At 49.6% G+C, this 20624-nt stretch overlaps 1 protein-coding gene across 2 annotated transcripts; it reads left to right on the top strand.

Annotated features, from left to right (window-relative positions):
- Positions 1 to 341: 341 nt before the first annotated feature.
- Positions 342 to 20236, top strand: CDH15 (cadherin 15). 2 transcript variants are annotated; one of them, XM_053449192.1, is made up of 14 exons: positions 342 to 540; positions 14044 to 14214; positions 14737 to 14892; positions 15454 to 15598; positions 15698 to 15858; positions 15982 to 16110; positions 16244 to 16429; positions 16708 to 16961; positions 17588 to 17730; positions 17828 to 18064; positions 18257 to 18496; positions 19082 to 19218; positions 19684 to 19848; positions 19931 to 20236. In XM_053449192.1, exons 2-14 carry the CDS (start codon positions 14053 to 14055, stop codon positions 20129 to 20131), a joined length of 2316 nt encoding a protein of 771 aa, XP_053305167.1. In that variant the 5' UTR covers positions 342 to 540; positions 14044 to 14052; the 3' UTR covers positions 20132 to 20236. The 2 variants fall into 2 exon arrangements, with proteins under 2 accessions (XP_053305167.1, XP_053305166.1); XM_053449191.1 differs by lacking the exon at positions 342 to 540 and adding an exon at positions 8300 to 8478.
- Positions 20237 to 20624: the final 388 nt, after the last annotated feature.

Here is a 20624-nt window from a genome sequence, read left to right as displayed (position 1 = left end):
CTTGCCGTAACGTGCAGAGCTTTATGCTGTAAATACTCATGGAGGGACATGTAAATAAACCGAGCCATTTGCTGTAATGACTACATCGGGCAGAGCGGTAGAACAACCTGCAGAGCAATGTACTGTAATTACCTGCGGAGCTGTGCGATAACACGCAGAACATTACAGTCTGATTACCTGCAGAGCGATATACTGCGATGACCCGCAGAGCCGCGTAGTAGCGTGCGGAGTGCTACCATGTCTGCACGCAGGGCAATCTGATGTTATTACTGGAAGGATCCTCTGTATCATTGCGCCTTATTCATAAAGAACTGTTTTGTTTCAAAGTTCTTCGTTGGGGGAACGTTACCGCCGTTTGCTCCGCATCTGTATGGCTCTTTACGCACTGTGTATATAACATGCAGTAGGTTTGTCTTTAGCAGGTGTATGAGCGGAGACGTTTAATCTGGGTATCTGCACAACCTCGTCCGCGTACTTAAGGACTGAATGACCCCAGGAGAGCCATAGGAGGCTGAAAGAAGAAGATGGGTGCTGCGGACAGTAAGCTCACCTAACATTTATCTAACCTGCGTGATAATAATACCGTTAGTGACCTGGGATCACCTGAGCATCCGTTCACAGCTTTGAGCCGTGAATAGCTCTGGGGGCGTCCGCTTACTGGCAATGAATTCCTAAGTTCTCGCCACAGTGAATGGCCATCCATCTGTACCCATCTCTGTGATTTCTTCTGCCTCTGACAGCTACCTGAGTAAAGGTAGAAGAAAGGAGCTGAGCTTGGCACAGGTGAACTGATAATAACGCATAAACTAGACCCCGCTACACCCGGCATTGCGAAAATAGCCAAAACTAATAAATGTAATCTCCCTGCCAATGAATGATAACATAACCCGAGGGGTGATGGCTGCACTTAAACACCCCAAAAAAATGACTGGCCCAAAGGATTTTCTACCTAGTTGGAGAGCGATGATGTCAGAGAGAAGTGACATCGCTCACCATAGGGTTTGTTTTATGTTTCGTTTTTTTCTTAGATGTACGTAATGAATGTGATAATTAGGCGTATCCAATATGAAATGCAAAGGAATGATATTTGGTAGTAAGTTGAGAAAATCAGATATGTTATATACGTGCGCAGCGCTGTGATCACACCGGGAGTCATAGAGGGTTTAACCTCTTGCATAGCTGTACACAAAGAAGCATAGAACAATATCCAGTGCTGCGGTCATACCGTCATTCCATCCGGAGTTACAGAGCAATAGCGGACGTGTTAATAAGATATATATATATATATATATATATATATATCATGACCCCCAGCAGAGAAGGGCATTGTTATACTATGCAGCGCAGCGTAACTGTACACCAGCGGCCTGGGCAGAGAAGGGTTAACGACAGGGCCGTTTTCTCTGGCATGTCCCCGATTCCAGTGACATCTCCTGGCAGCCCCGATCAATACAGAGCGCACGGGCCCATTCATAACTCTCGCCATGACAGGCAGGGCCCAGCAGGGAATAAATAGCTGGCCGCCCGCTAACGATCTATCTCTGGGCCAGTCCAGCCGTGGGTAATGAGAGAGGGAGAGCGGAGGGTCTGGACGGAGGGGGAGGTGGGAGAGCGGAGGCCAAATCGTTAATAAAATTCCAGAGGAATTGGTTTGATAAATGGGGCTCTGAGTGGGAACACATGGCCGTTTTTTTTTCTGCAATTAGCCTCCTGACCTAGCCACGAGGCCGGTGACACGCCAAACCCACCTAGGGGCCAATACATCCATAATCCACATAGTAAGAGACTGTGATAATTCACAGGTTCCATCAAAGTCCTGATTCCGAGGGCCGTGGATGCGTTTCCGCTCTGGGGCCGGAGACGTGTGATTTTCTGTGCTTTATTGGCATTCTTAAACATTCGCTCTTTATTTTGTTTGATTAAAGGCTAAAATCAAAGATATCCGTCTATTCCCGGGCGCTCCCAGTAACATTATTGCCACCTCGTCTCAGTCTTTGCCCCCCTCTCTCTCTCGCTCGCTCTCTCCGGGTTCTTGGTCCTTCCTGTGTATATTTTTGTGCGGTTCCCCCTTTTTTCCTAATTTTTATTCACTTTCGGCGCACGTTCGAATCTGGCAGCCACATCATACATGGAATACCCAAGCATTCAATTACCCGCTAATGGCTGCAGGCGATTAAGCCATCAGCCAACTTCATTACAGCCTGCCAGGCTTCATACTCACAATAAGTGCTTCAAACAATGGGGCGCCCTTCCTGCGGCGGCGCAGCGCGGACTCCCTCGTGATGCCAGATCTCACGCCTCGCACGCAGCCGGTGCCGCGCGTGTAAATGCCGGACCTTTAACCTGTTAATGCAGCGCCTGGTCAGACCTGTGTCACTGGAGACCCCATAAGCCCTCCTTCCTCACCCGGCATGTATAAGGGCTAGGTGGGAGTTACATGTACACCACAACCTCGGCGCCAATGGGTAGAAATGGTGCCATCGCTATAGAAACAGTGTCCTGCTTTTAATGCCGAGCTCTCTGTGTCCTAACCCTGCATTCTCCGTGCTTTGTGACGTGAAGCCCCCCGCGTGCCCGTCGCCGTGCCCGTGCTGTGTCTGCAGCGATCGGCAGACGGAGGAATGCACGCCTGAGGGTGCTGGGCTTGCGAGTTTCTTTATTGCAGACATTATCTTTTATTGCCAGATAAAAATTCCAGGCTCCGCTGGTTTTATTGCCGCTATATACGCGGCTCGTCCTATCCTCACACGATCCTTCCCCTGGCAGCGTGCGTCTGCCGCTCCCCCTGAGAACCCCCTCCCTGAAACACTACTTTTATGGCACAAGCTGCCATCCAGGGCTTATACCCAGCGTGGGCACCGGACCAGCGCCTTATCACCCCCTCGGTGACCCTCCATGACCACAAGACAAACACGGAGCGTACATTGATTACTTAAAGATCCCTACGTGGCCACAAGCTCGAGATGCTCCCCTCTCAAAGAGCTTTACCCGTAGCGACCTTGCCAAACGCCTTCGTGACCTTCAAGAAGCCTTTGTACAGAATCTCTGTCTAACCCATTTATCTGAGAAGCCCAGAGCCGTCGAAGGAGCCGAACTTCACAAAAACATGGAGATCAAAGATATCTGTGGCTCGGCAGAAATCAGAATATTGTGTTTTATAATCGCGGCTTAGCTCTTTGGATGTTCCCCACTCACGCTATACGCGGCAGGCTTATGAGAAGCCGGGTGCGGCGCTATGTCCCCGAATTCCATCTTCACGTCCTTAAATAAATCCCCCCCCCCAGATGCTGTCTCTTACTGGACAGTGCAGCCATTAAAAGGTTTTATCCCTAAGCCTGACCTTTAGAGGATAACTGGGAGAAACGGAAGCAGATTTATCACAATCAGGAATCCTATTAAGCTAAAACCGTCACTTTTCCTGTCCAGCGCCATTACTAACTTTCCGTAATGACCCCAGACGTCGCCCCGTTTGTGGCTCCCTAGGACTAGTTCTGCCTCCTCTATCCTCGTTTTGCTTCTCCTTCTGTTTGATCCGCATATAAGCGATGGCATTTCCGTAATTTTAAGTAGTAAGGCACGCTGGTGTCTCTTCCCCGGGGGATCCGGGCCCAGGGCCGCGTGAATCCTTCAGCTGGTGTGGAGGACGCAGAGAATATGCTTTGTGCTGCGCTGGCGTGATGTGAAGTGGCCGTTCCCGGGGCTGAGAGTGCCCCTGGCAGCCAACATCTGCTCAGCTGCCCCCATCCCGCCGGACGGCAGCAGCGGGGTCACTGGTGAGCGGAGAGGGGGCGCCGGCGGGATCCGCAGTGATGTGAAGCGCACAGCGGGGAGTGAAGAGCGTTGGAGCAGAAAGTTGTCTCTCGTCACGATGTTCAGACGGCTCGGTGACATTCATCAAGGGCACAGAGACAGCGAAAAGTCACAAAGTGACGGTGAAGGAGATTCAGCGGCTTGGTGGCATACAGGCTAGGAATGCGGGCTGTGATCCTGGTGGTCGGGGTGATAGTCAGGGGGGATTTCTGTGCTGATATCTGGTGGTCTGTTGGTAGCAGTGACTCGCATGGTCGTAGCGATGTGGAGGTCTTTTCATTTTTGGTGGCAGTGTGTTCTTCCTGAACTGTGTTATAGTATCATCAGCACATTGTGCGTACTCTGCTCTGTGTACACCGCTACAGCACTGGCAGCCACACAGCGATTGTGCAGGTCCTCCAAGCTGTCGGCCCATGTCCACCAAATACTACATGTCCCAGCTCAGTGGCCCCCCCCTGCTGGCTGCTACACATACCCGCTGCTCTGCCTGCGCGTCCTACAGATACCCGCTGCTCTGCCTGCTCGTCCTACAGATACCCGCTGCTCTGCCTGCGCGTCCTACAGATACCCGCTGCTCTGCCTGCTCGTCCTACAGATACCCGCTGCTCTGCCTGCGCGTCCTACAGATACTCGCTGCTCTGCCTGCGTGTCCTGCAGATACCCGCTGCTCTGCCTGCGCGTCCTACAGATACCCGCTGCTCTGCCTGCGTGTCCTGCAGATACCCGCTGCTCTGCCTGCGCATCCTACAGATACCCGCTGCTCTGCCTGCGTGTCCTGCAGATACCCGCTGCTCTGCCTGCGCGTCCTGCAGATACCCGCTGCTCTGCCTGCGCGTCCTACAGATACCCGCTGCTCTGCCTACGCGTCCTACAGATACCCGCTGCTCTGCCTGCTCATCCTACAGATACCCGCTGCTCTGCCTGCGCGTCCTACAGATACCCGCTGCTCTACCTGCCCGTCATACACCACATCACCATTGGGCTGCTGTGGGCCCAATGGTGAGCTTCGGGCAGCTAGAGGAACCTGCCCCTCGGTATAATACCCTGTTGTGTGTAGATAACATGCGGTGGTTCCCAATAATCTGGGGTCTCCCTTGGTTCCTCTGGCTTGAGATGACTCCAGAGATGTGGGGAGCAGCCAGGCAGGTGGTGCGCAGGATCTGCCTCACACCCCGGCTCCTGTGACACGAGCTGAGCATATGTGTGCTGACAGCGTGGCACAGCCTGCGGGCGCACCGCGTGTTACAGCGCATGTGACTGTATGAGCTCTGACAGCCAGAGCCAGGGGGCCAGCCGCAGCAGCCCGGCCCCGCGCAGACATATGTGCACATACCCGGCACCGCGTATACCGCCTCGCGTTACACGCCGTGCCTGCATCAGGCTCCACATAGCGTTACTGCCAAGTTACCCCGCAGAAACCGCAAAGAAAGTCTCTGCCTTCTGCTTCCTTATTGATACAAATCTGTGACTAGAATAAGAGAAATACATTGTGATACAGTGTAACAGCAAGACATGAAATGTATCCGGGGACCCGGGTAATAACAGCCGCACTTTACCCGGGTAATAACAGCCGCGCTTTACCTGGGTAATAACAGCCGCGCTTTACCCGGGTAATAACAGCCGCACTTTACCCGGGGAATAACAGCCGCCCTTTACCCGGGGAATAACAGCCGCCCTTTACCCGGGTAATAACAGCCGCACTTTACCCGGGGAATAACAGCCGCCCTTTACCCGGGTAATAACAGCCGCACTTTACCCGGGGAATAACAGCCGCCCTTTACCCGGGGAATAACAGCCGCCCTTTACCCGGGTAATAACAGCCGCACTTTACCCGGGTAATAACAGCCGCACTTTACCCGGGTAATAACAGCCGCACTTTACCCGGGTAATAACAGCCGCACTTTACCCGGGTAATAACAGCTGCACTTTACCCGGGTAATAACAGCCGCACTTTACCCGGGTAATAACAGCCGCACTTTACCCGGGTAATAACAGCCGCACTTTACCCGGGTAATAACAGCCGCACTTTACCCGGGGAATAACAGCCGCACTTTACCCGGGGAATAACAGCCGCCCTTTACCCGGCTAAACATCTCAACGCCCCACCTTCACTGCATTGTGACGGGTCAGCTCTGGTGTCTCAGATACTGGCCCTGAATAATGTATACAGGGAGAAGACATGATCAGTTCTGTAAATTATTGATTCAGTGAATATCACTCGATGAGCTCTATTCACTAAAGGGAGAGTTGACAGGAGGGTTTGATTTAGCTCCTGGACTTCCATAAACATTATGAAGAGCTTGGCTGGCCCTGTGTAATGTATATTGAACCCATTACACATTGAATTATGCCTTATACAGAGTAAGACCAGTCCTTCTTGCTAAAGAAACCTCCTGCATTCATAATGAGTAGTGAAGGGACAGAGTTAAAAGCACGACTCTCCCTTTAGTGAATAAAGCCCAGTGTGGGTTGAATGGTGTTCTGCTGCCACCTTGTGGTGAGATGAGATATCTGTCCGTCTAGGTATGTATGGAGTTTTATGCACTAGGCTGATTATACGCCTAGGCTTAGGACGGCTGTAGACAAATGGGTTATATTACAAGCTATATTATAATACAGCAGCAGCTATCAGCAGATACGTTCCTGTATTTCATTTATGAAACTGGAGCTCTTTTGGTGTTTCTGTGTGGTATAGAGAGTATGCTGTAACCCCAGACCCTATTGTTTCAGCCATTACATCATATGTGCAGTCTGAACCTAATCCAGTAACTGAGTCCTGGTACCAAGGAACGCACAAGCACGGTTGTGTCTGAATAACCGAATCCCCGAACGCTCTGCGTACCGATGCACCTTTAAGCGCGGTCCTGTTGGATGCATTAAGGGTTTGCGGCTCGCACATCGAGCTGTATTCCTGTCCTCGTAATGTTTATCTCCTGGATGTCTCGGCAGCTGGGGATCGTGAGTCACGGAATACAGCTGTCTGGACCTCATGCCTCCATATGCGTAATTCCGTCAGTATTAGAGAAAGCCGCGGCAGGAGAGACACCGGACCAGCGCGAGGATCCTTTTAACAGAGAAAAGAACAGAGAAACACGGTGCATTTATAAACTAAGCCCATGCCTTCCAGCCCAGATAGGGTTAAATGAACAGGCTAAAAAGTGCTATCCTTGGTGATATCATCTGTATGTCTTGGTGGAGTCCTGCGTATGTTCTGGATAGCATCTGAACATGTTATCTGCCGTCAGAATGGAAGAGCAGAGCTTTTACCCCTCGTAGCTCAGTGCTGAAGGGTGCAGTTAAATTCTGCCCTCCTCGCAGGCTTGTGCTGTGTTTTAATGTCCTTTATTAGTTACGTTTCCTCGGCGTGGTGCCTTCGAGGAGGTTTGGCATCTTTATAACGGAAGGATAGATCCATTGTCTCGATCGGATTGTGTTAACGAGCTGGAGTTTGGGATCCTTTTACGATCTGATAATACTCGTTGATTGATCTTTTCCCAGAGGGAAAGTTGCCCGTGACAAGCGCTCATCTCTCTTACATCTCAACTTCCCAAATAAGTCTTTGGCGTCTCCTTTTAATCGTCTCCGCTATATGGTGCTCTGTATATCTACTGCTTATTGGGTCATCCCGGAAGCCATTCTCTTCTTCCTTTACCCCACAAAGTCTTGTGATCTCCACTTAGAAATAAAATAAAAGTTTGCTTAGAATTATTCCCGACACACATGGCTTGGGCTGGATCCCCTACCTAGCACTTGCCGTTGGCACCAATTTCTCTGCCCACCTACATGGTGATGCCATTCGCTACCTGCCCACCTTTCTAAATCTATGAAACGCATCCTTTAATGGCCTTTTTTAGGCTTTTGGTCTCATTTCTGACGTACGGAATCACCCGCACGCCGTCTCTTCTTCTATATACACCGGCCGGGTGCCCTACGCTCCTTTTGCTCCGTCGGAGATGTACTGTATCTGCCCCGGTCCTGCGGGGGTTACGCTGTGTTGCTCATGCATTCCCGATGTGTTATAAATAATTGATTCTCCATGCCCTGTTTGGCCACCTGGCACATAAATGGTTAAAAACTGTCTCAATAGGGTGCCCCTCAACTCACAAAATAAAAGGCTAAAGGGAGACAGGTGGCTTTTGTAGTGGGTCCGAGTGGACATGCCAGTGTCTCAGTATCAGACGCACAGGGGTTCGGAGGTGGGTAAGTGACCTTGAACAGCGTAGTCTCTGTGTAATAAGCACAGCTGCACGGACCCCCTCTCCCAGCCTGCGGCCCCCCCTCCTAGCCCCCTGTGATTTCCCCCTCCCACCCCACAGTGGAGTAAAGTTTCACTTTACTCTCTGAACACTTGTGCTGTCAGTCATTGCCGGAGTGGGACCCAGTGACAGAGGCGGAGACACACAGACCCTCGCCCCGTCCCACAGAGAGACCCTCGTCCCATCACACAGAGAGACCCTCGCCCCGTCACACCGAGAGACCCTCGCCCGGTCGCACCGAGAGACCCTCGTCCCGTCGCACCGAGAGACCCTCGTCCCGTCGCACCGAGAGACCCTCGTCCCATCGCACAGAGAGACCCTCTTCCCTTCGCACAGAGAGACCCTCGTCCCTGCCAAGATGGGGAGCAGTATCCCACTCACCATGTGCTTCCTGATGCCCATCCTGTGTCAGGTAAGAGACCAGACCCCCAAACCACCTCCTGCAGCCACCTTTCACTTTATCTCTCTGAGATAGAAAATCTATTATTCCCCTCACTGTGTTACCGCCGGCTTTATGTTGAGTTGAGTTGAATGGTCTTGGGTTGGTTTTATCCGAGTTGATACATTCTTTGTTTTGGCCCCAGAACATTATTGTATTTATTTATTTACAAAAAAAGTAACAGCCTCTGACATCGAATCCATGTGCTATAAAATAGGACAGTATGACTTTACGTGGGAAATTAGCCCTCCGTAGCTCAATTAAACCTTTTAAAGGAAAATATGATCTTATTGTGAAATAAAAATAAAAACGTCAAGTCTCACAGTCCCCAGTTTAAAAAATGCAGCCAAAATTGTTCTTTTAATCTCCTGCCCGGGAAAGCCCCAGATATTGTCCCACGCCCTCTGTGTATGGGATCCCACCACCTCTGCTGAAAGACTGCTCCACGAATGTACCACCCTTTAATATGTATATATATATATATAAAATATAATTATAATATAATATATATAATTCCCACCATCTCCTGTGAAGAACAATTTGTTAACGTCTCTTTTGGGCGATGGGGTCTCGTCTCTATCCCAAGCTGTACATGTCGCCCCAAACATGGTTGAGGGTATTTTACGAGTGCGTCTGTGAAAGTCATTAAGTCTCGGGTAATCCCGGGTCATTGGGACAGCCCAGTCCTTGTGTTATTTCCTTGTTTCTGCAGCGATTATAAACCGCGATTTGAAAAGATTCTAATTGAGCGGCCGGGGGGGGGGGCAGAGTATCCAGCCAAAAACGATTAAAATGTAAAAAAACCTACCTGATCGCAGGGGCCGCATTTATACGCGTTTTACGTATGGTATATTAAGGCTTTCGGGGAATAGGGCGATAAGCCTTGCACCCTTTTAGTACATTCTGATTCCTTTTAATATATTGGCACATTTCTTAATGTGGGGCAGTCACCATGGAAACCACTGCGCCTGCGCATTCTGGAGGATTTAGCCTTAATTTTAATCCGAGGAAAGAAGCAACACAAATTATTAAGCATCATTTCCAGTGCATCATTTCCAGTGTATCTATCTGCGCTTATTTCTCCCCACCCTGACTTTAACTCTTAAACGCCTGTTACCCCTCCGGCGTTATTGTTGTATTTGAAGTTGTCTGGAGGAAGCAGCCGACCCCTTTTGCCATGTGTGATGTCTCACGGGGTTAATAAGCTCTCGGCTGGTGTTTCCCCTGTGAAGTGGAGCCGGGGCCGCGTGGGGTGTTTAATAGCCGCTTTCTTTTCTGCCCTCGGTATCTGCTCTTTGTATTTGTTTGTATGTGTCGGGAGTTGGCTGGCTGAGTGTTATGGTAGTTATAGAGCGCCAAGCCTTTTCTTGATTCTGAAGTGAGTGAATCGTAGGTGATTGATGAGGATGGCAGGATATAGGTGATGGAAGATGAGTATGGATCGTGATATCCTTACCCAGAATCCCTTGCTGAACGCGGACCTCTGTTCACGGCTTTCACTGATGGCTGCAGATCACGTGATCCACGGAATCCAGTAGATCTATATGATGGGACAATATGACAGCAGTGGCAGCTAATGGCGCCTCTGTGGGTGAAGCTCCGCTTAGGGGTAGATTCGCTAAGCACAGAGACGCCGGTCACAGGCGATGTCCACCCATCCCATTAGAAAAATCTGCGGCAGGATTATGGCAGGACAGCGGTCGCTGGGCACCCGTTACTACACCCACGTCTATATGTGGAAATAACAGCTGCCCGTTATAATTTAATGTAATCATAGCATCATATTGCCAGCTTAACCCCTTCATCCAGGCCTGGGGTCACCATCTCATCTCAAAGCAATGTAAAGGATAGGTGGCAAATCAGAAACATAGCTGCCAACTGTGCCAGGTTTCCACGACAGTCCCGCTTTTCTCACAATCCCTGACTTGAGGAATGTGGAACGGGCTTGTAATGCCAGGAATGTGCTGTTTGTGAGTCAGCAAGGACCAAATGTGTCTCCATTTAGACGTGGGTCGGATTTAGGGCCGCTGCATTCTCTCTGTATGAACAGGAGGGCTCGGTCTCCTAAAGGAATGTAACGGGTATCGGACTCTCGGGCATGCGGAATATGCCAGGTATCCACGTGCTGATTTTACTGCCTCCCTAACAGCACGTCTTCTTTACATCTTTCCAATTGGCATGGTTACGAGATCCATTTGGTTGGTCCCCAGAATGTGATACACGCGTCTTCGTTAGGGTTTTTTTTTGGCCTTCTTTTGGATCAAGAGTAGGAAGGTTAGGTAGAAGGGTTGAACTTGATGGACTTAGGTCTTTTTTCAACCTTATTTACTATGTAACTATGTCTTGGGATCAATTGATCTATCTTGTGTTGTCCTGCTATGTGAGCCCATTTAAGCTATAACCACACACATGTAACTTGATTAAAAAATGTGGCGCACAACCACATCGGGGTGACACGTCCCAGCAGATGCCACGTCCCAGCCAATGCCACGTCCCAGCTGATGCCACGTCCCAGAAGATGCCACGTCCCAGAAGATGCCATGTCCCAGAAGATGACACGTCCCAGAAGATGACATGTCCTATGAAGATGCCATGTCCCAGAAGATGACACGTCCCAGAAGATGCCATGTCCCAGAAGATGACACGTCCCAGAAGATGCCATGTCCCAGAAGATGCCATGTCCCAGAAGATGACACGTCCCAGAAGATGACATGTCCCATGAAGATGCCATGTCCCAGAAGATGACATGTCCCAGAAGATGCCATGTCCCAGAAGATGACACGTCCCAGAAGATGACACGTCCCAGAAGATGCCATGTCCCATGAAGTCCGTACCTCGTTGGGTGCTTGTTTTGTGTTCTTGGGTATCTCGGTAGCCGTTGTTGTATTTGTTTAGCTCACTTTTCACACTTACTATAGTATAAAGCTGGGTAGCTGAGACCAATTTACCGAGAAGATGTAGGTGGACAGCCATGATACGGCGTTCCTCGGAGAGGAATCTCTCTGTCCGCTGAATGCCAACTTAGTGAGGCCAGTTTGGCTTGAGTTGGACGACTTGTGGAAGTGTGGAGTGACACTCGTAAGGGTCTGGGGCTGTTAGAGAGGTTTCAACCCTGACAAGAACACCTCTGACGTGGGTTTTTATTATATGTTGGAAATGGAACATTATTTAGGGTTCAACACAGATTTTTTGTCCCATCTTTTTTGTGATACCAACGCCTTCCTATCCCTCAGTGCCGCCCTCCTTCCTATCCCTCAATGCCGCCCTCCTTCCTATCCCTCAATGCCGCCCTCCTTCCTATCCCTCAATGCCGCCCTCCTTCTTCTCCCACGGTGATCCATCCAACAAAGCCGTACAAATGGCTGAGCGACAGCTGGAAATTTTTAGCATAGCCCAAGAAGAAGGCGTCTGAGAAGCCCCTGCGCAGGTCTGAGTGATGCCGTCAGATCCATGAAATCTCTGTACTTACATGGCACAGAAATACAAAGAGGTTTAAGTCTGAGTGACGAGACATCCCCACCCCATATATACCGTATGTGAGGGTTAGCGGGCTCAGAGCTTTTACCTGTTAACATGGAGTTATGTATTTGTGGTCTCGTGGTGGGAAGTCTTCTAGAATACATGTTCCGTGTTTGTGGGACTCACGGGTTGGACATTGGGCTCGGCACACAGAGCCGCTGTGTTTATTTAAAGCTTTGCCGGCCATGTTTAACGTCCCCACACTGTGCACATTCCCAGACATCTGTACGTAGATCATACGCGGCGAGTGATAGAAGCGAGTCTATTCCGGACTCCTTGGCACCGGCCCTGGGAAAATTCTCCTTAACATCTAATCACGTTTCCAGCACCCACCCCTCTGCCGTTCCCCATCATCCAGTGCCTGGGGAGGGCAGCGAGCAGACGTGCGCAGGTTCCCCTTCTCGTGGTGGGATAACCTTGTAGGCGGTTGTTGGGGAGAGTGCGGAGGGTTAGGGGTCCTCTCTTCAAATGCAAATACAGATAAACAGCCATAAAAAAGCCAAAATACTATATATATATCAATAAATATATACATGGCACAGTATCCCACCCCGCGTGAGACGCACTGCGCTGAGTATACCAGCAGTCAGATGTATTTACTAAGAAACACGGTGGGAAGGATTTCAGGGTTTCTGGGAGGTTAAGTATATTTAGCGCGGTGATTTGGGCCGAGCGCCCCGTCTCATTCGTTCTGTTTATAATATCTACATCCAACAGTGCGGGAATGATGAGAGCATATGAAGCGTTTTATCCCGGAACGTGTTTATTACCTCCCCGCGACCAGAGAAATGCCAATTATAATAATATCTGAATAACTAAATGGAGGAATATATCATCGGCGCATGCATAAACTCTGCCTGGAATCACTTTCATTGGCGAGAACTTAATGGAAAGTATTAATAAACCCGACTCCGCTCTCTGTGAATAGAGTCAATTCATCAATGGCCGCCTGACGACCTTTCTAACGATAATCTAGTAATATTTCCTCTAACCACATATAGTACATGAGACGTATGTTGATATTAAATATGTTATATACTGTATATATTATTAAGTAGATGTACGAGTTGTTGTTGTTGTTGTTTCGCTGCTCCCCAGCCCTTTTGTGTTTAGGAATGGGGTGGATTGCTGGTACTTTGGTAATATGATCATACACTTTATAGGTGGGGAGAGGGGCAACAGCTGGCACCGTCTGGGTCACGGGGGAACGCTCAATTCACGTTAATCCCCAGTTCCTTCCATCCCCCTCCGTCCAGCTGGATAATCAATTACGGCCATCGGCACAAACACTTTAGAAAAACAACACGTTTGGGCTGTATGTCTCTTTACTCTAGGAGTTTATTGAAATCTGACATGTTCTTAGTCCTGAGTCTCTCGGTGTAAAGTCCCTTGGGGAAAGAGTTTAAATTAGCATAAAATCTATACATTTCAGGCATGTGATCTATGTGTAAAATGCATCGGGCAGCCATAATGGAATTAGAAACTGACATACCAAGTACATTTTACAAGAACTGGAGGGTTAAATAATACAAAGTAAAATAGGTCTGGGATCAGGTAATAACACGGAGTGTTAGCGTGTACAGTAGTGCGTGCGTGTCTGTATGTATAGAAAGTATGATGCTTGCAGGCTGTCTGGGGGAGGATTATAGATAAAGTCCGGAGACGTGATCTGGGGACACCTGTTTAAATGCTTGCAGCCCAAGGGGTTACTTAGGTTTTGATCCATGTGTTTGTGCAGTTGCCATGTACTCTGCCGAAGCTTGTGACCTCTTGATGGGGATGGGTTGCTTGCCCCTGACCCACGTGTCCACACAAAGGGCCATTTGCTGCCCTGCATTCCTACGCCAAATGGCTGCTGATACCGGGGCCTGAATGGTATCTGCTGCTCTAAAAAATATTTCTCTACGAAAGCTGTTAGGGACGGGTCTTTAATCTCAGTGTTCGGGGTCACCTCGGGGTTTATTGCAAGGTTTATACAAAGAAATGGCGGTTTTCAGTTTGTATTTCTTTCTCCTGCAGGTCCTCTGTATGGCCGTACAAGAATCCCCCGACAAGGATACCTCTGTGCTATACCTATGGAGAGAGCGAAGCCTCAGGATCGGTGGCATTCAGAGGGTTAAAAGAGCCTGGGTGATTCCCGTAATCAGCGTTCCTGAGAACAATAAGAACATCCCCACGGTACTCGTGCAGGTATGTCATAAATGCCACTTAAATGGTGTGATGAGTAGTGTGCGGCGCTACTTACAGGGAGGGTCTGTGGATGGCGATGAGGGAGGATGGGGGGATTTATTTGGAATGGCACCCGTGTGCATGGTGTTTACATCTGTAGAGTTAAATCGTGTTTTAGAGAACTCCCATCACTCCCAGCCAGTTAAAACTGCGGCGTTTGTTTTTACGACTAACCTTTGGGACAGCGTAGGGCCAAACATTGCAGCTCTTGTTGTATCGCTGTGATACCCGTTTGGCTTTTCTTGTCCGAATCCGGAGGGTCTGATTTGGTTTTGCGGATTGAGATGATTATACTGCCGCCTAGTGGACACACTGGAGTGGCACACGTTACATGTGCTCGTGTTTGCTAGTGTTACACATACTAGTGTTTTGCACACGATTCGGCACACAGGTGTTACAACCATACCGTATCGGATCAGTACATACAGGCCTGCCTGCCGTGAATGCGATACCCCAGCTCTGACCTCGGTTTCTCTATCTCAGATTAAGTCAGACAAGCAGCACCTTGGCAAGGTGATATACAGTATCAAGGGCGCTGGCGTGGATGAGGAGCCCAAGGGAATCTTCTCTATCAACAAAATCACAGGGGCTGTGAACCTCAACGCTGTGCTGGATCGAGAGAAGACCAAGCGCTTCAAGGTATGATGATACTCGGTACATACCGTGACGGTTACACGCGGCCTCTGGGTAACACGCCACATAGTACCATAACATTCTTTCCATTCATTCATGGTATTGGGTGGCCACCGGCCGCTATGCTTGTCGAGTCTAGCAGCGCATGCTCTGCTCTGCCGCTTAGCCTGGATCCAGCCCTGTATTCCTGGATTTTATAACAAGGAGATGTGAAATATCTCATCTTTAAAGTGTATCCCACAGTAATAACTCGAGTACACTTTGCCACTTAGCACTCTTATTGGAGAGCGCACTGCGCAGGTATCGGCAAGGCCATGGCATGCAGATCATTTCAGTCGGGTCATAGCTGTGAGGTATTAGCCCATCGCAGCAGACCGGGCTCCTAACATCCACATCTCAGTCCATCTTCTCTCCCCCTGGATGCTTATCTATGGCTTGTATGTTCTCTATAGGAGGCGCCATCTCTTTAGAGTAGCAAACCGCCGGCCATCACGGCTTCACCGATGCCGCCTCTCTTCATTTCTTTGTGATTTTCTGTTGACCCATCCGAACGCCTTTCTCTGGCAGCTCCGTGCGTTTGCCGTGGATAGCGGAGGGGTGACCCTGGAGGAACCCACCGACCTGGAGATCGTGGTGATCGACCAGAATGATAACCGTCCAGTCTTTTCACAAAGAGTATTCCATGGACATGTGTTGGAAGGAGCCGTACCGGGTAATTAGGGGTAACCTAGGAGTACAGGGATCCCGGGTTTGGGGGGGAAGTACCACGGCATGGAGTCATTTGCTTCTCCTCTATCCTCCGTTTGCCCAGGAACTCTTGTTATGACAGTGGAAGCCACGGATGCAGATGACCCGGAGACGGACAATGCCGTGCTGAGGTATTCCATCATACAGCAGGATGCTCCAGAGATGTTCAGCATCAACCAGGAGACGGGGGAGATCAGGACTGTCCAAGTGGGACTGGACAGAGAGGTATTCATTCTAATTAAATCCCATCCCATGGCACAGGGGGCCGGAAAGGGCCGCATTGTTGCGAATGAGACGCTGGCAAGTTATGGCGCTTTGCCTCTGAACTAAGTCCGTGTTCTCCTCCAGGTGGTGGGATCGTACAACTTGACCATACAGGTGGCTGATATGTTTGGGCAGGGACTTGCCACCACTGCCAAGGCTGTCATAACCATCGGTGACGTCAATGACCACCCTCCTGAATTCACGCAGGATGAGGTAAGCGCATGTATGTATGTTTATAACCGGTTCTCGGGATTCTCCCCGACAGCGCAGGTTTATGTACTTTACTCAAGAAACCTCTGATAGAAATGAAACATGAGCCCCTCATTTGTGTTTTCTGCTCCCCAAGATCGTCATGGAGGTTCCGGAACACTGCAGCGGATTGGACATCGGAAGAATGAATGTGACCGACAAGGATCTCCCTCTGTCCTCCAACTGGAACGCACGTTTCTCTATCGTAGGGGGAGACCCTCGGGGGGCATTCTCCATACGTACCGATCCTCAGACCAATCAGGGAATCTTATCTGTTGTCAAGGTAATTTAAGGGAGCTACACATATACAACCTGCTAAGCTTTATAACACTTATAGTGTGTTATGTTAGTGAGAACATACTATACAGAGTGCTGTCTGTCTGTCTGTCTGTCTGTCGGGTATAAAACATTGATCTATCTCTCTGTAACAGAAAGACAAACACGCCGTTTATTTTAAAGTCGTTTGGTAAAAGGTGTAGTGTGCTTATTTTAAAAAGCATTTCTGGGGATTTTGGAGAGATTTCTAATAGTTGTGATCACCGCTGTGTTCTTTGTCACCAGCCCCTGGATTACGAAGAGAAGGCGCAGCATCATCTAATAGTCTCGGCTGAGAACCAAGCCCCTCTCAGCCCGTCAGCCCCCAGGACCGCGCACTCCCAGACTCGCGTTACCGTCATTGTGAAGAACATAAATGAAGCCCCCGTCTTCCCGCAGAATCCCAAATCGGTGAGAGTGATAGAGAACACTCCACCGGGGAGCGAGGTCACGGTGTATTCTGCCATCGACCCGGACACTGCCGAAGCCCAGGAGATCAGGTGACTATACATACACATACGGGACACGTATACGTTCGTATGTACGTTTCCTTACACGGATATCCGGGTCCATTTGTTTGAGTTACGTAGACTTCTGTGAGCCGGGCTTCTGCCTTCCTAAGGGCAATAGCTGCTATTATAGGGTCGCGCATGTGTGAGCTTAATATGCGGTAAAAGTGAATCTTATGGTAAGGCTTGAGCTTGTGTTTTAATACCCTTAGGCCAGATGAGTGGCGCAAAAAACACAAGCCCCCGCTGTATGTGAATGTATGTATGTGAATGTAATGTCAGAAAGGATCTCCGTTTAGTCACATTTTGTATGTTCTGGTCATATATGACGTAACTAATGTGAACGATATTTCTGTGACCCTGTCATCCATTCTCTCCAAACATTACAGACGGGGTATTTAGCAATCTGGGAGTGATCAGTGCATGCTGAGTGTGGCCAGTATGTGCGGGGGGGATTTGGTTGATAAATGGATGATGGGGGTTTCTATATCGGCCGTGTCCCCTGATCTCCTATTAGTTTTGCGCGGGGCGTAGTATAGAGTTGTATCGGCCTTTCAGATATGCGTTTGGTAACAGATAACGTTTGATCGTATATATTGTTGATGTTTTCCTTGCAGGTATTCCCTGGTTTCTGACCCCGCTGACTGGTTGGAGCTGGATCCGCACTCTGGCCGCATACGCACTCGCTACACCCTGGACCGGAAGTCTCCGTTGCTGCACAGAGGGTGGTATACAGCGCTGATCGCAGCCAGCGATAACGGTACGGGGTGGAATAACGCAGACGCTCGCGGATAATGCCGCACATAACGGACCTTGTTCATCGGTCCACCCCGTTTACCTCCGGTTTCTTTCCACAGCCTTGCCGCCCCTTAGTGCCACGGGCACGCTGTCGGTGGAAGTGCTGGAGATGAATGACCACGCTCCTGTCCTGTGGCAGCATTCTAGGGAGCTCTGCAGCAGTCCGCACACGGCCCACGGCATCCTGCTCAGCGCCAGCGATGAGGACATGGAACCACAAGCCCAACCATTCCAGTTTCAGTTTGATCCGTCGTTTGCAGAGCTGACCCAAAACTGGACCATCAGCCACCTCAATGGTACGTGACCAAAGCTACTGCTGTCTGGTGGAGCAAATATATGTATGTGTGTGTATATATATACATATACATTATATATATATAATGCATACAGCATGCCTGGCACTAGGTACATTCTAGTTTACTGAAGGTGGGGTGCCGCGGATGCGTAATACGTGTTTGAGTATGTTTATTTGAATATTCCCTTTCCAGGTACCCACGCGCTGTTGCAGCTCCTCTCTGAAATGCAGGAGGGGGTGTACATGCTGCCGCTGTTGGTGTCGGATTCCGGAGACCCTCCATTGGATCAGGTTCAGCTGCTGAACGTGTCGGTGTGTTCGTGCGATGATATCGGGACCTGCAGAGGAGGCGCAGCCGCCCTGTTTAGCAACGGCTCTGGGATAAGCCTGGGTGCTCTCCTCATCATCCTGGGCAGCATCGCTCTCCTCCTGTGTGAGTACACCATGATATACAGGCCCTGCCTGGGGTTTACTTCTATGGGCCACTTGACCCTTTTTCAGCGAGGGAAGAATCAGTGGTGTTATCGCCTCCTTGATTTGTGTAAAAGAGGGAACGCACCAGCAATCCATTCTCACTGTGCTACCGGTACAAACGCCGAGAGGTCTCTGTGGGCTTTAACCGCCTAGAATGGCTTTTAAGATCATACGCTAAAGGGGTCTCATCATGTAAATGACCATATCCATAGGCAAATCTGTGCACGACAGGCGTGTTCTCCACCAACCTGTACCGGGTCCCTTTAATTCCTAAACCCACCATACTATTCACACATTAACACGTATTGTGACCATTTAGCAGCCGCTGACCTTTAATAACAGAAGCAAAGTCTTTTATTTCATAATTTAAAAATGACAATATTAAAAGGACAGCCCTTAAAACCGGGAAGCAGACATGTTCCCGCGAGGAGACGTATGTAAGCGGTTGCATAGAAAGAGCTCTCAGAGTCCGTGTAAAGCCGTTTGCTGCTCTGTAACTCCGACCTGGGCTCGATCATCTTAATCACGTTACCGTTCTCCACAGTTTTAGCGCTCCTGCTGTTGCTGTTCCGCTGCGCCTCCAGCAGTCCCGGACACAAAGGTCTCCTGTCCGACTCGGAGGATGACGTGCGGGACAACATTCTTAACTACAACGAGCAGGGAGGCGGCGAGGAGGATCAGGTAACGCTGCTGCGTACAGGATAGTTACTCCGCGTTAGATCGGGTGCGCACATCCCAGAGATTATTGAGCTAATAAAACACGGTTAAAAAGATGTGGAAAATTTGCCCCCTGTGGACCATTCCCTTTGGTTGCTATGGTGATAAGACCACTTTTTTTTTTTATACATAACTCCCTACCCTAAAGTGCTAGATGTGAAGCAGTTGTTTAATGGAAGCGATCTGCTTCATATGTAGCACGAGCAGGAATTTTGTATACTAAAGAACATAACGGTTTAAGGACATTATGTGATCGATTACTATCTGCTTGGCCCTGGTGCTAGAATGCCATTATGGGCCAAGCCTAGGGTCCTTTCCATCAGTGGTCCCTGTCTATGGCGCCTGCACAGGGGGAGTAAAGAGTACCAATCAAGGGCAATAAACACGTGTTCATCACTGCTATGAAATAACATCCCTTTCCCGTTATAGGATGCCTATGACATGAACCGCCTGCGGAACCCCGAGCTGCCCGTTCCTCCCTCTCCTCGGCTGAAGCCTCCTATCCGTAGAGATGCTCCGTACAGCCAAACGCTGCCCCGATACCCTCGCAGGCCATCCGAGCGGCCATCTGACATCGCGGACTTCATTCACGATGTGAGTATAGACCCCTCTGGCCTAAAGTCGTTGCCCCTCGCACAGCCGGCTTACGCCTATCACTTTTTTTGCTTCCTTTCAGGGTCTACAAGCGGCAGATTCTGACCCCAGCGTCCCTCCTTATGACACAGCCCTGATTTATGACTACGAGGGAGAGGGGTCAGTGGCAGGAACACTCAGCTCCGTCATATCCTCCGAGGAAGACTGCGAGCAGGACTACGACTACCTGCATGAATGGGGACCCCGATTTCGCCGGCTGGCGGACATGTATGGGTACCAGTGATGGACCACCCACCCACCATAAGAGATCTCCAAAAGACATTAACCCTTCCTCTTCCTCGTGTCTAAGACATAAAACCAGAGATGGACATTAAGAAACAACAACGCCATGAAAAAGAACTCCACAGGTGAATTGTTTACAGGACAGGCACAGCAGCCATTATTATTTATGCTGAAGCTTTCACCTCCGGGTTTCATCCATTTGTTAGGGACATGAGCGACAGGGAAGCCGGTGCTGACGGCTGATTGAAAGGACACTGCTGGTGGGGTCTCGGGGGGCCACAGCAAAAAGGAACAGTCAATTCAGAAAGTGTGTTTACAGCAGCAACAACTTAACCCAAGCAGAAGGGGACCATTACTTGTGTGACAATTATTAACTCCTGCGCCTCCGTAAAACAAAAGTCACTATGTCTAAGTGTTTCTATATAATAACGGGTGTTTTGTTACTTAACTGTTCCCTGTTGTGTTCGGTGGAGGAGAAGGACTCGCATGTTATA

Source organism: Spea bombifrons, chromosome 10 (assembly GCF_027358695.1).
Source record: "Spea bombifrons isolate aSpeBom1 chromosome 10, aSpeBom1.2.pri, whole genome shotgun sequence".
Taxonomy (NCBI): Eukaryota; Metazoa; Chordata; class Amphibia; order Anura; family Pelobatidae; genus Spea; species Spea bombifrons.
This window is presented reverse-complemented; position numbering and strand designations above follow the sequence as displayed.

Bases quoted from the DNA above. Each gene is read 5' to 3' on its own strand.
- CDH15 (XM_053449191.1), top strand. From the start codon at position 8,425: ATGGGGAGCAGTATCCCACTCACCATGTGCTTCCTGATGCCCATCCTG. The intron at 14,893-15,453 runs GTATGATGATAC...TTTCTCTGGCAG, and splicing joins AGAAGACCAAGCGCTTCAAG to CTCCGTGCGTTTGCCGTGGA. The intron at 16,962-17,587 runs GTGACTATACAT...TTTTCCTTGCAG, and splicing joins GCCGAAGCCCAGGAGATCAG to GTATTCCCTGGTTTCTGACC.